The sequence below is a fragment of the Accipiter gentilis genome, chromosome Z (assembly GCF_929443795.1).
Source record: "Accipiter gentilis chromosome Z, bAccGen1.1, whole genome shotgun sequence".
Taxonomy (NCBI): Eukaryota; Metazoa; Chordata; class Aves; order Accipitriformes; family Accipitridae; genus Astur; species Astur gentilis.
The window spans coordinates 35513388-35528188 of NC_064919.1; the positions used below are offsets into that span (position 1 = coordinate 35513388).

General features: G+C 37.4%; 1 protein-coding gene across 5 annotated transcripts in view; it reads left to right on the top strand.

The window, feature by feature from the left end:
- SLC44A1 (solute carrier family 44 member 1) overlaps positions 1–14801 on the top strand; it is a 72676-nt gene that overhangs the window by 41731 nt on the left and 16144 nt on the right. For all 5 annotated transcript variants that reach the window (XM_049795266.1, XM_049795269.1, XM_049795267.1 and 2 more), the window contains exons 5-10: positions 2335–2428; positions 6736–6905; positions 8803–8892; positions 10813–10940; positions 11839–12025; positions 13323–13488. In XM_049795266.1, coding sequence (XP_049651223.1) covers positions 2335–2428; positions 6736–6905; positions 8803–8892; positions 10813–10940; positions 11839–12025; positions 13323–13488 — 835 coding nt within the window. The remainder of the gene's footprint in view (positions 1–2334; positions 2429–6735; positions 6906–8802; positions 8893–10812; positions 10941–11838; positions 12026–13322; positions 13489–14801) is intronic.

Consider the following 14801-nt stretch of genomic DNA (forward strand, 5'->3'; position numbering starts at 1 on the left):
TTTAAATACCTCCAGGGATGGTGACTTAACCACTGCCCTGGGCAGCCTGTTCCAGTGCTTGACAACCCTTTTGGTGAAGAAATTTTCCCTAATATCCAGTCTAAACGTCCCCTGGCACAACTTGAAGTCGTTTCCTCTTGTCCTATCGCTTGTTACTTGGGAAAAGAGACTGACGCCCGCCTCGCTACAACCTCCTTTCAGTTAGTTGTAGAAGGCGATAAGGTCTCCCCTGAACCTCCTTTTTCTCCAGGCTAAACAACCCCAGTTCCTTCAGCTGCTCCTCATAAGACTTGTGCTCTAGATCCTTCACCAGCTTTGTTGCCTTTCTTCAGATGTGCTTCAGCACCTCAGTATCTTTCTTGTCCTGAGAGGCCCAAAACTGAACACAGTATTTGAGGTGCAGCATCACCAGTGCTGAGTACAGGGGGATGATCACTTCCCTGCTCCTGCTGGCCACACTGTTTCTGATACAGGCCAGGATGCTATTGGCCTTCTTGGCCACCTGGGCACACTGCTGGCTCATATTCAGTGAGCTGTCTACCATCTTTATAGCTTAGCTTTTGGCCTATATTCAAAGCAATGCAAAATAAATGTAAATATCTGCAATCTTCTTTTTCCTTCTGTTTTTAAGATAAACATGTGACTCTCTCAACTGCTGCCCCTCCATCAAATTCTTGAATTGTTTGTAAATGCACTTGATCCAGATGTTTTCATATCTACAACAACAGAATAAAAAGTTTTGCAGCAGTATAGAGCCTTTTGTCCAAAAAGAATAATAATTACTTTTTAGATACTACGTTTACAGCTACAGTATAATGAAGGTAGTTTTATCTGGTGTCTGTTTATCTGACACTGTATTTTCCACATAAGCAAGTAGAGTCCTAAGGATTCATATAAAGAGTAGAATTGAAAATAGAGTTCAGATGTTTTACCTGAAACCTTCTCTTTGTGGGAAATCTAACTTTCTTTAGTAGTGTATTTGGTGTTTTGGACCTGCCCCCCCAAAACTAATTCGCATAAGTGGTATTTAAGTAGTGTTCCAGATACTGCATGGGATAGCCTGCTCAGCTGCTGTCTTCTCTTTCAGTCTGTAAACAGATGATGTCTCTTCATAGAGGTAGCAATGTGGTAATGGTAAACAAGATTTCTGCAAATAATATTCTACAGTTTCTACAAATAATACTTCTGTTTGGTGTCACACAAGCCAAGATGAGGCTGTTGGTCAAAAGTCTTGTTTTAATTTGGGTAAAAGTGTGTATGTATAATCCAGATCCAGTTTGTACAACTCTCTGCTACAAAGTATCTCTGGAGAGGAGATTTTCATAATCAAAATAACGGAATATTTATAGGGATGGTCAAGACGTCCTTAGTTTATTATGTAGGAAACAAGGACCCTAAAGGCTATGTATCCAGAGCCCTTGCACTGGGGAGTAAGCAATCTGTTAGCAAACATGCTTGGGTAGAAACTCATCTTTGGATAGGCGGTTTGTACCACTGGAGGCTTTCTTACTTCTTTGTCCAGTTTCTGAGAGACTGCTGCTCCTGTCTGATTTGGCAGTTGCTATATGCCTAGAAGCCTTGGTTCAGATGTTCAATATCTTGATTATAAACAAATGGAAAGAGATCTGTCTTGGTAATGTACTTTCATTAGGCAAGTGTCAGGTACTAAGGAGTCCTTAAATTATGTTTGAATTTTCTTGTAGGCAACTTGATCTTTATTGTGCTGTAGCAATTTGTTTATGGAGGGAGTTCAGCTTTGTTAAAAGTTTTGGACATCTAATGGAGAGCTTGTGTTGTTTTTCAGCCAACTTTCTAACTTCAGCAGTTTGGTTCCTTTGTTTGTCTCCCTGGAGCTTATAGACTGTATTATTGAATATTGAAAAAATTGTTGTATTTTAAAAAAACAAACAAACAAACAGCAAAATGAAAAAAACACTTGAATGTTCTCTTTCCATAATGAATGTTGTCTTATACAATATTCATGCACTAAAAATGATCAAGAAAAAGCTTGGTGGAGTAGCAGGGGAGGGTGACTTCAAAGTGCTTTGTGTGTCCTTCTCTTTTACACTGCATTGTGAATTAGCCTTTTCCACCTGAACACACAAATGTTGGGAGACCCAAAAGTAGATGGAGAGTGTCATTCTGTTACACTGAAGCCTGTATTGGGCTTGATCCACTGTTCCATTACAGGAGGAACTGTAACATAACTTTGTGGTAATAACATGAGGAGCTGCAGAATCAGGAGCTACCTCAGTTTTAATACTGTTTGCAAAGAACGGGAATATTTGATTTTTATTTTTTTCCCCATCAATCTTTTTTTTTTTCCCTCAACAGGATCCACTCTGTGTAGCTATGAACTACAGCCATCAGAGTACACTACAGACCCAAGGGCCACCAAGTTATGTCCTAAATATCCTGTTCCAGAGAGGTAATACTAACATCTTGTCTGATTGGGGGTGGAGGGAGCAGAGATTTGGCTTGCTTGTGACAGTTCTTCAGAAAATATGCAGCACAGATTTATTCTGTTTTACGGGTGGATGTTTTAGTGTTTTATTGCCACATGTTTTTAAAAGATTGTGAAAGCAGCTCTTAAAGAAAAACACAAACTATCATGCATGTGTTACTGAGAGTATAGAGCAGGTACCTTCAAGTTCTCTTCTATCTCATGTAACTGACACTGTGCTGAGTATCAGCTGTTTTACTGCCTTTCACCCTATAGCCAGCTGCCTGTCAGCAGTGCAGATCAGAGACAATTATGGAGCACTTTGGATCTTTGCGAGGAAAAAAGATATATTGACACACAGTGCTCTGCAGTGTTCACTTCTTATAACTTATATCAGCCAGTCAGATTTATCAAATTGCTTCATTTTTTATTCTTTTGGTCTCCAAATGACTAATATGAGGGTGGTCAAGTACCAAAAAGAGGGCTGTATTTTATAAACAGATCAATATAAGTTTTATTGTTTAAAGTATTATATTAGACTGCTTTTTGTGAAGTAGGGTGGAAAAGAAACTCTGCTAGCTGTGCTGGCTGGAGCTGTGGAGACGAGCATTGCTGAGAAAAGTGATCTGTTTGCTGTTGTGCACACCCTTCTGTCAGTAGTTCCACTCACTCAAGAAGAATCATGTATGCTCAAAATTTAGCTTCTCAAACATATTCAGTAGTAGGTTGTAACTGCAGAGTCTTTTCCTATGCACAGTTTTTTGTTATGGTTTTATTAAATGTTATAATTGTGTCAGTTCTAAAAACTCTGATTTTAAGTCTCTCTTGTCTGCATGGTAGCTTCTCCAGTGAATATTTTTTTTTATATTGTAGTGACAATAAGTAGCAGCTGGAATATTAACTATATTAACTTTTTTTTTTTTTTTTTACTTTTCCCCACAGCAGATTAATATTCCATGCAGCTAACCAGCTGTTATAGCTGTAATACAAAAACAAATGAAAACTTCAGTGCCAGCTTGCATACTGAAAAGGCTTGTCAGTCTTCATTTTTGCCAGAATTATATTGACTTTTCTCACTGTGTGTTCCTATGTCATTCAGTCTGAATGAATATAGCTTAGTAAGAAAACAGAAGAACAGTATGTCAGAGCTCTAATAACACTATGTAAATTCCTCACAAAAACTACCTCAAGAGTTATTTTTGAAAAGCTATTGTGTAGGTGGAGCATTTCGCCTTTTTTATTTGGTATGAATAAAATGTACAATATGTTTCAATATTTTTGAGGTTGAAAAGTCTGAACTTAATGCTCTAAGGCAAAAAAGGCCAATATTGCATCGGTAAACCACTCTGTTTTTCAGATTTTTATAGTTAAATTATTTGAGTAAATTAGTGTAATTTGGAAGGGAAATAGAATCCTGTGGAGACAAGCAATTGAAAACTCAACACCCTGTAGGCTGAGGCATTCCGGGACAACATACCTAACACTCCTCAGATTTGATGTCAGAGGTATGAACCATCATCTGATTCCCATTATGTCCATGGGATGAAGGTAGCGTATGCTGTGAGGACTGTCCCTTGATGTTGTCTGATGACCAGGCTTCTTCATGCTCTTCAGTTGAGGCTCCACCTCTCAAGGGACTCTGGTCCTTCAGGTTCAAGGCATTATGTCCAACTTTGACACAGCAGTGCTGTCTAGCAATGCAGCCAGCAATACATGTGTCTTCCAGAAGTCGTGCCCAGCCTATCTCAGCCTCAGTAGAGCATGACTTCACTGTTTAGAGGACCCTAGAGGAAAACCTATCCAGCTTATCCCTGCAGCATTTACCTATCAACCAGCTGTGCTGAGCTGTGCCAAGGGGCTGCCCTGTAGATGTTATAAAGAGCAGCTAGCAGTAGCATTCCAACCAGGCTTCCCACACAGAAGTTGCTGTATATGTCCAGGTGTAGTAGTGAGAGGAAGAAGCTCTCCTCTGAAATGTAGTACTCGAACAATCAGATGGGTCTCTTAACTTCATTTGAATGTTGCTTTAAAAATACAATTTTTAACACCATCATCTGCTGGCTTGAACTCCACTTGCTCTTGTTCATGATTAAGCATCATGTTGTTATCCTCAGAAACTTGTAAATCCATTTCAGTATGTAATATACCAAGTTATAATCAAGAGGCCATATAAAATAGCACAGGTCACGCAGAATAGATCTATTATTGTATTTTTTATTAACTGAGACACCTTACCTCACTTATTCAGTCAGAACCACTGAAACAGCGCAGATCTGAAAAGGTGGATTCTCAGGAGTCCCATTTACTCAAGAAAGCCTGTAGGAACCACCAAACTCATTTTTTTATTAATTACAACAGTTAGAAATTAATTATTGCACATGATAATATGTAAATTAAAATGTGTAGTGAGATTGTTATGGCTTAAGGGATGTTAGATGAGTAATATAAACTCTGGTAGGCAAAAAGCATGTTTTCCTCTGTTGGGATGTATTTTTGAACAGTATTTTAATCCCATTAGTTCCCCTTTTCAAAATGGATATTTTCGTATTTGGATGCAGGAATGACAGTCCTTTGCCTACTCCCAGCTCAAAATTTGAGCTTTGTTACTGATATTGACAAGTTATAAATGCTCTAGGCTTTCTGCAAAGTTGGAGCAATTAACAATTAAATAAACCTCCCAAATTTCAGTCTTTTCCAGTATTACTGCAGATAATGAACTGCAGTATATTGCATATTCCAAAATAGGCTATGTTGTAAGAGGCTGAGAGGATACATGGGCTGCTTTCTAAATAGGACAGCCATCATTATGGGTTTAATTTGGTTTTTAACAACTGTGACTAATTCACAATTACTTTGCTATGCTTAACTGCTGTCTTCATCAGTACCCAAAAGTAGACCATCCACATGAGCATCTCCAAATGCATTTACCTACTCAGCACAGTAAGTTTAAAGCCATATAATTTACAATTGTCAGTCACTTCAAACAAAAGCCTAGGATCTACTAATTACCTAGGTATGTCAGGTGATCATAATCCTGAATTCTGTACAGAATAATTACACACTAATGGTTTTAACATCAACTTGTTTTCCTCAAAAACAATGCATAGAAACTATGTGCCTAAGGCAGCTGGTTTGCTCACTACGTGTTTAAAATGACAGAATTTTGGAAAGGCATGGGCTTAACAAATAGTTATTGAGTACAGAAAATTGCTGGTTTATAGGTCATTGCTGAAATGGAGGAAACTGCAAAAGATTATGTGCATTGCTGCTATAGTCCACTGAAATCTTTTAAGTAAGGAAGATTGGGCTGAGTGAAACAAGTACAGAGGTTAGAAGAAAAGACTGTCTTAATATGGAAGACATTTCTTTCATTGGATCCAACTAGAGGAAGGAACATGTAATTCATGGAATGTGTCTGAAGTGTAATTGAGAAGATTGATCCAAAGATGTAATGGGCCACTTTGAGATCTGAGATAGTTTATGAGCAAGAAAGGCAGCTACTCTAATGGGAAACATTTTGAAAACAAAATTACCCAGTTTTAAAGTGAAGTTTTTGCTCTCCTGTATCGTCCTCTGATGGACTTGAAAACAGGTTCTGCTGAGCATTCTGCAAAATTTAATGCATTGCATGAGTATTTTTGGGGAGGATGCTTTCAAAACAGTTCAAGAATAATGAAACAATAGAGGCATCTTTGCATGTTTTGCAAAGAATGTAGTGCATAATTTTAACAAAATTAATGGAAGTAAATACTGTGTAATCTTCAATACAAGAGCAAGTTTAGTATGGGGAAAGACTAAGAATAAATACATTGGTTTTGCTTGGCAGCAGTTGTACATGCTGATGTCTTTAAGCATAAAAAGTATGCTTGCAAGAAGACTATTGTCATTCTGGGATTACTTTTGCTGCAAATATGGGCCAGTATTCCATTCTAACATGAGTGAAAGGCATTGTTTCAGCTGCTGGTTCACCACCTGACACTTGAATGAGAGATGTTTAAGTAGAAATAGGAACATGTATTTTCTGAGCCTTTCTGTTTAAGGGTGGGAGGGTAATAATTTCCTATTGGACTGTGCATTCCACACTCACAGGATTACTTGTAAGAACTACATCACTTCCCATTATGATCATCTTCATTCCAGCAGCACTTGTGCTTTCAACACATGGTTTCTGGTTATAATGTTATGAGGGTGGAATGGTTGCATCTATTCACCTTTCATTTGTGTGTTGATGTGGCATTTATATTAAGTAGGAGTAATTTTTTTTTCTGATTTTTTTTTTCTTGTGTCACCAGTGCACCTATTCCATTCTTCCATCGCTGTGCTCCTGTGAACATTTCCTGCTATGCCAAGTTTGCAGAGGCCCTGATCACCTTTGTCAGTGACAGTAGTGTCTTACACAGGCTGATTAGTGGAGTTATGACCAGCAAAGAGATTATAATGGGACTTTGCTTGTTATCACTAGGTAATTGTTTTTCTCATTACTAGCTATTTCTTAGTACTGCATTAGGAGATTGTTAACACCCTCTAACTACAATATGAGCAAGAAACATGCATGATAGCAATGAGCCCTTAGAATATGGTCCAGAATGCTTTTTTTAAAAATTTTATTTGACAGCTGGATAACTTATTCAAAAGCAATATACATATGCATTCCTGTTTTTTCTCCTCTTCCACTGATGATGAGATAGGGGATGTATGGCTGTTGCTTAGCCAACGTTAGTTTTGGTATAATTAACAGAGCTTCCCCATTCTCCAAATTTTTATTATAGTACTCCCCTTTCCCATTTCTAATATTCATTTTCTGCCAACCCAAGTCCAAGTAAACCCTTTCCAGATAAAAAGGACAGGGTGAGAAATGCACAATAGCACACTCTGCTAGAATGTAGGGGGTTTACTTTGTTTCATTTAACATACTTGTGCAGGGATATGAGAACTTTCAAAGGGAAAACAAGAAATCTAGGTGCCCATTTGTTGTATTGTATGTTACTTCCTTCTTCCCCTTCCCCTAAAATTAAAAACTTCGCACTTTTGAAAATCTCAGCCTTGTCTGAAGAGCTGGAAATTCCCAGCAGTATAGATGTGCTAAATTGTTTCTATAGCTGGGAGATGCTTCTGGCCTATAGAGTGACACATTGCACTAGGCTGAAGTGCTGTTTTAACGAAGTCTTGTGAATTAAGGTAGAAAGCTACTCACCCACAGAAATTACTCTCCTAATGACTCTATTTTACTCGTACCAAGTATAAAATCTGAAATCCCAAAATGGGAGGCTCCTGATGCTAGCTATGTATATGAGCAGTGTGTGGTTTAGGAAGAAACACTGTGAAACTATACCAGATTAATAAGTCCTTTTTCTTCAGTCTGCCTTTGTGGTTAAAAAAAAAAAGAAAAACAAAGAAGAGGATGCTAGATACCATTTAAAAAAAACAAACCAAATGAAAACCACAAAAGAGACCATTGAGTATCTTTTCAACTATAGCTAGAAAGCTGTTTGTTCTTCTATCTTGACTGCTTCAGTGTTTGATAATAACAGTAGAAAGACTGTTCTGAATCTGAAAGCTAGTGGCTCATCAGCAGTGCTACTGTTTGCTTAGAGACAAGCTAATACTGAGGTTTTGCATACAGTTAATTTAAAAAATATTTTTCATACCTTCATAGTTAAATAGAATTTATTTCTAATCAATGAGTAAGATTGTGTGATTCAGAAAACCATGTTCCAGTGGCTTTCATGTAACTACTGTACACAAATACGTATATGCAAAAATATGTGTGTGCCCTTACACACACCACTCACTAAATCTTACTTGGCTGAGATTGTAGAGGGCTTTTTGACGTGCAGTTCCTGAATAGCAGTGGAACTATATGAACAAAGCTTGTTAAAGAACTCATTCTGAATGTTGAAAATAAAATCGTAATTCTTTTACTTTTTACTGGCATGACATTTTGGAATACACAGGTGTCACATTATCCACATTTGTTTGACAAGTGTATTTGAGTGTAAATTCTGCTCTGGTCCTCAGGCGGTGTTCTCTTGTTACCAGACTGGGAGTACTGTCATGTCTTGCTGTGTGTTTTGTCATTGTCTAAATACATCTCTGTATGTATGCATTATGTCTTGTATTTAATGTACCATGTAAATGTATTTATGCTCTCTTTGTTTTAATCAACAGTAAAAAAGCAAAAGTTGTAGAGGTGCCTAATTTCCTTAACTGTCTGTGCAGTGAGTTTGTAAGCCTCAGAAAAGAAATCCCTGTCTAAAAATTCTGTTGGAACTCAGTTACCTTAGAACAGTGGGAGAATTAGGAAGGCTATTTCTACTTGAAATAATTGCTCTGCTTATATTATTTATCTTCTTTTGCAGTGTTGTCCATGATTTTGATGGTTATAATCAGGTACATTTCAAGAATACTTGTCTGGATTTTAACAATTCTTGTCATTCTGGGATCACTTGGTAAGTCTTGTTTGTCTCCCACTTTCCGAGTGCCCAGTTCTAATCTTTGTGCTGCATGTCCTAAGGCCAGCTACATCCTGCACTGATCATGGACCGTACATTTCCCTTCAACTTTCCTTTGAGTCCCTTGCAAGACATATGTCAAAAATGCCCCCATTGTAATTGCAGTTCCCTCCCAGAGAGTATGTTGCTCCTTAGAGATTTGCCAGTCTGGGTGTGTCTGATGGCATACCCACCCGCTGGGCATACTCAAGCATGCAGGAATCAAATAGCAGCTATTTTTTATGCAGCCTCAGGGGACCTTAAGATGTAGAAGTGTCCATACAACCCTGACATGTTCATCAACCCCTTCAGTCCTCTGAGTAGCTCCATAGGTGTATCTAAGACCTGTTCTTGAGGAGAGGAAGCAAAGGTGCTTTTCTAGCATTTCTAATTAAAGCCTTGTATTTCCATATGACTCAGAAAGTCCTGCATCAGCTAGGTTATGTACGAAATGCAACCAGCCATGCTGTCATGGGAATGGCCAAAGATTGTCTCATACAAAATGATGCAGCTTGCATGAAAATATCTGTACTTTATCACATTAACTTTTACATTTGTAAAACTAAAGTTTTCTATTATTGATACTCAGTAGCTAAGCCAAAATGTATAGGGAGATGACTGTAGGGAGGGAACAAAAGTAGAATAATCAAATTAGGAAGCACTAGCAATTTCATTCTTGCAATTCATGACTGCAAGGGATGGAAAAAAATCAGCAAACCATATATGTTTTCTCAGGATCACTTGGTTTTTCTGCTTACTGGTCTCAGGATCTGTGACCACAGAAAAGGAAAAAAAAAGATTTTTTTTCATTTATATTCTCTTTAGAAGCTGAGCAGCTATGTTGAGTGAAGTATTTGAATGACATATCTTATTGCCATCTGTTATCATGTTCTAAAAAATCTCATCTATTACACAGACTGAATAAGAACATGTAATTTGTGAGACATACCGCTTATTCTGTATTCACTGTTCTAGACCTGAACGGAGTACCTTCATCAAAGACTTGTGATCTCTAGATAAGCTTATGCAGCTGATTCAGAAATAACAACAGAACACGGAAGGATACTCAGAAAAAAAATGTATCAGAGGGGAGAGGTTATCTCCCTGAGGGGCTGGAGTCCTGTATTTAAGAAAAGTTCTAACTTGGAAAGGTGGCTAGAATAGGAGAATGATATTGTGGCCATAAGGCTAGGATTTGGTAACAGGGGTTAGAAGAAAGTACCTTGTGTTATATTGGCCTCTTGTGCCTCTCTCATGTTTTTTCCAGTGCTCAAAAGACATTGTCTGATGCAGCTATAGCTACACGTCATTAACCTGAGGTGCTGTTTTCAGCATCAGGGCTGTTCCTTTTCGTCTTGATTAGTCTTCCCAGGAGTTGTAAACTCCTCCTTTTGTTCCTTCTGTTATTTTGGATCCTAATCCAAAGGTCCCTCCCTCTCTGTTGCTTCTAAATTCTTACTCCCTACCTTATTATACATGTATATACATATATCCTGCTGTATAACTCCTTCTTTTTGTTTCTTTATTGCCTATCTAATGGGAGCTGAGTTATTCATTGTTAGGGCTCCCCATAAACTAGTCCTTACATGCAGTTCACCCTAAAACACAGAGTCAAAGAGCTGCAAGTCTCTTAAGTGGTTGTAGTGGGGTGAGACTGTGAAAAGAGTATATCCACTTGAGGGCAACACAGGAGAGCTAAGTGCTTCTCCCTCCTGAGAAGTTCCTGTTGGGTTAAGCGTTGGTGCCCTTGAGTATTCTGTTCCAGACTAGACTTAATAAGAAGTAACAGTTTAGTTTCTTTGGTACTAGATAGTATGACTGTGTCATGCAGAAGGAGCATCTTCCATTTATCCTTTTTTTTTCTTCTCTAAAACATAGGTGGTACAGGGGTCCTGTGGTGGCTCTATGCTAAGCAACGAGTATCTGCCAGTGCTGTTGAGACTCAAATAGCCAAAGACAATCTTCAGGCTCTCCTGATCTATGCCATTTCAGCTACAGTCTTCACGGTATGTTTATTTGCTAATGACTGTATTATTTTCTTGTTCTGTTTTCCTGGTGGTCTTTTTTTTTTTAATTCAGGTGAAAGGTTTATATTGCACACATTTTTGAAGAGTTTATTTCTACTACAAGCTCTATTGCAGTGATTTTTTATTTTTATTTTTTTAACTTCCAGGCATTGTTCTTTAATATCTGGTTTTGAGTCAGGAAAGAGTTCCTAACCCTGCAGCTACTTTCATCTACTGTAAAATGTCCAGAAGGACTTCCAAGAATAGGTACAATATTGGTCGCCCTATCCAATTGCACTTAGGAGATTTTTCTTAGATTCTTAGTTCAGAGGTACTTAGTCATTTCAGTTTATTTGAAAGTCCTTAGACCATTCCTACTTATGAAATCGGTTGTTCCCAAACTTTTTCCATTTACAGAAGGATCATTGTGAACTAAAATACTAACACTGATTACTGAAACAATTTATCTTCTTTAGGCCTTGCTGTTCATTTCAGAGTCAGTGACTTTACTACTCAAAATTACAAAGTTTGATTAACTTCCATGTCAAGACCACCACACCATGCTCAAACATAAATATTAAATTGTATTCTTCATTAAATCTTGCTGATTTAATTGTTTTGTAAAACATAATTGAGGATAGAATCTGGTCTAATCTCATCAGCCTGAGGCCAATGATGATTCCAATTATATAATTATGACCTTGGAATTCCCCAGAAGTATAATTTGGAAAATGATTTATCACCAGAAGAAGCTGATAGATGTTTTATATTTTGATCTTGTGATCTTATAGATCGAGCATGTGTCAATTTGCTGTGTTTGAATATCCTAGCTGTGCAAAATGATAGCTTTCTTATTTTTCAGTTGTCTAAAATGTGATTTGGAAACATCTCCCTCTAGGTTATCTTGTTCTTGATAATGTTAATTATGCGCAAACGAGTAGCTCTCACCATTGCCTTGTTCCACGTGGCCGGCAAGGTCTTCATTCACCTGCCACTGCTAGTCTTCCAGCCATTTTGGACATTCTTTGTGCTTATCCTCTTCTGGATATACTGGATCACAGTCCTGCTTTTCCTTGGTACTACAGGTAAGCATTTACCAGTCTTATTTTAAACAAATTCCACTCCATTTTTGCAAGGTTTCAGGCAGCGTTGGTTAAAAATCATGTGGGAACCTCTAGGGAAAAAACCCACCACATATTGTGCTTCTGTTCTTGTCTGCTTCGGTGACTTCAAAACACTAATTTCAAGAAAGTTGTTGTGCGTTTGAGTCTGCATTCCCAGTATGTTACTTGTGCCTTAGGCCAGCTTTTTGATTTGATATAAGTTGGCATGTTGCAAACCACAAGGCACCATTAATAAGGCTGCTATAACAATTTTTCAAATAATTCCCTCTAATTTTACACAAAGAGGTTAAAAACAGCCTAATCTTGCAGCTAATCTCATAAAGTATTGTATTGCAGCCAGTACTCACACAGGTGAAGACATAGTAATGAAAGGGCTGTTGCACACAATTACTGTCTCCCAAAATGTAAATATACTGGAAGTAGTTTTCAATTGTTCATAACTTAGGTGTCCAGTATTACTCCAGCATTTTCTAGGATTATTAGGGAGATTTTTCTGCTGTTTGTACACTGTATTCTGAGAGCAGCCCATGTACTCTCGATTTCTGCCTGCTGTGAAGAGTGTAGAAGATGAGAGTTTCATTTGTGTTCATGGTCTGACAAGAGCTTCTAGAGTTAGTCGATCCTGTAGGTCCAGTCTTAGTTACTTCAGCAGAGAAACGCAGCAACTCCTTTTCAAAATGGGAGATTTCTGTGTTATTTTGCAGTAAGTTGTAGGAAATAGAGACCATCATTCATTATTAAAACCTTAGGCTTTTGAAATTTATTGTTTACTGTTGATCCAAAAGTAGCAGTGTTTCAGGTGACAGAGCTATTTCAGGTTAAGACAAGCTAAGTATTTTATATTTCATAGCCTGAATTCTTAGTGAGGGATGGAGGTAATAGAATTGACGTGTTCTTGTTATCATTACTGTTGAAATTTTTAGTTTTCGTTACATGTTGACCTATGTGCAGAAAATGTTTGCCTCTGAAAGTGAGTTAAATCTCAGTCCCATGCTTCACTCTGTGAGTTAAAGACCACTGCACAGGGACTAAATTTGTAGCAGAACTTAGGCTGATATTATACTTTACTGATGGAAATCTTCAATTGGCCTTGATTCTGCAAAGGCTAATTTATGCTTTTAGCCTTACATGGACTCAGTATCTTCACTGATACCAGTTAAACAAAATCTTTGTGCAAATAGGGCCAGATGCCATATGCTTTCTTCTTTCTGAGATGGCATAAGCACCATTTCCTTTTTTTACCCTCATTTATTTCTAGGTAGTCCTGTCCCAAATGAAGAAGGATTTGTTGAATTTCGGATGTTAGGTCCTTTGAAATACATGTGGTGGTACCATGTAGTGGGACTCATCTGGATCAGCGAGTTTATCCTAGCTTGTCAGCAGATGACAGTAGCAGGGGCTGTTGTGACATACTATTTTACAAGGTAAGAACAAATTAGACAGCTCTACTGAGAGTAGCCTAGAAATGGAATTAGTGGAAATAATGAGGGACAGAATTTTTGGGGAGAATTCTTGCTTCTGTCCTGAAAGCTGGAGAGCAGTTGAAATTGTATTGACTCTTTTCAAATCATACCAAGTTCTAAAATAATCTGGTTTGCTGGTTATAGATGATATTCTTGATATTTAGGACTTAAAGTCTTGTTTGCCTTGTAACTTGTGCACATTGTACAGACACAGAGGGTTGTTTACAAAGCAGGATGCACCTGGAATGTCATCTATGACGGTAATAATTAATGCTGATAACTTTGGTGGAGATTAAAAAAATATTGAAAGCAATCGATTATTATCTTAATTGCAAAACAGTGCTGTTTAAATTATTTACAGTGCTTCATTAATCTTTCTTACACAAGATTACTTAAGATCTTATTAGATTCATCATTTACATATGGATTCTGACAAGATCATGTACAAATAAAGAGTGATACAAAATATATGTGCATTAAAGCTCCTTATTTCATTGCTATGTTTTTGTACTAAATTGTGTATCAGGGCATACTTTACTCTGGCTATTCTGCATGTATCTGCTAGCTGTTCAAGAAGGCAATACTAATTATTAAGCAATGGTTTTACCAACCTTCAGGCACAAGAATTTTGCTTCACAGAGGTAAGAAAATGATTTCAGAATCACAAACTTAGCTTTGGGGTTTTAGTCTTTAGTATTTGAAAATTTTTCTGAAATTAAGATTGCTTAAGTTTACTTTAAATAAGTGAAAATTAAAGTTCTTATTTTAGCCATGTAGGACCCAAGTTTTTCAGAAAAAAATTGGTATCAGATGCTTTGTTGGTATTTCATGAGAATAAATGGTACTTCAGTGATCTGAAGTATTACATACTGGTATGTAGAGCAGAACTGTGGCAATATTTTTGGTAAGGAAAAGAAGCAAGTACAATAATACCTGTTTTGTAAAAGTACAGTTTAATGAAGCTTCTCCACATGTCATCCTAGATCTAGTAGTTCATGATACATTTCTTCAAAAAAACCCCTAAAACCCCACCATATCATTGTTCAGGAGCTAGATAAGTAATTTTATTTCAAATGTTCTCGAAGTCTTTTCCAACCAATAATAATACAACTCCTCAGGATAAAGAGCAACATGAGTAGAGAATGTTGACAAGATATCTAGCAGTGGTGGTTTACTTAAGAAAGGAAAACCAAAATGTTGGCATGATGCTATCCCTAAGAAAAAAAACATTAGTATCCTAAATACACATGTAGTTCGGCTAGTGTTTTTTTCAG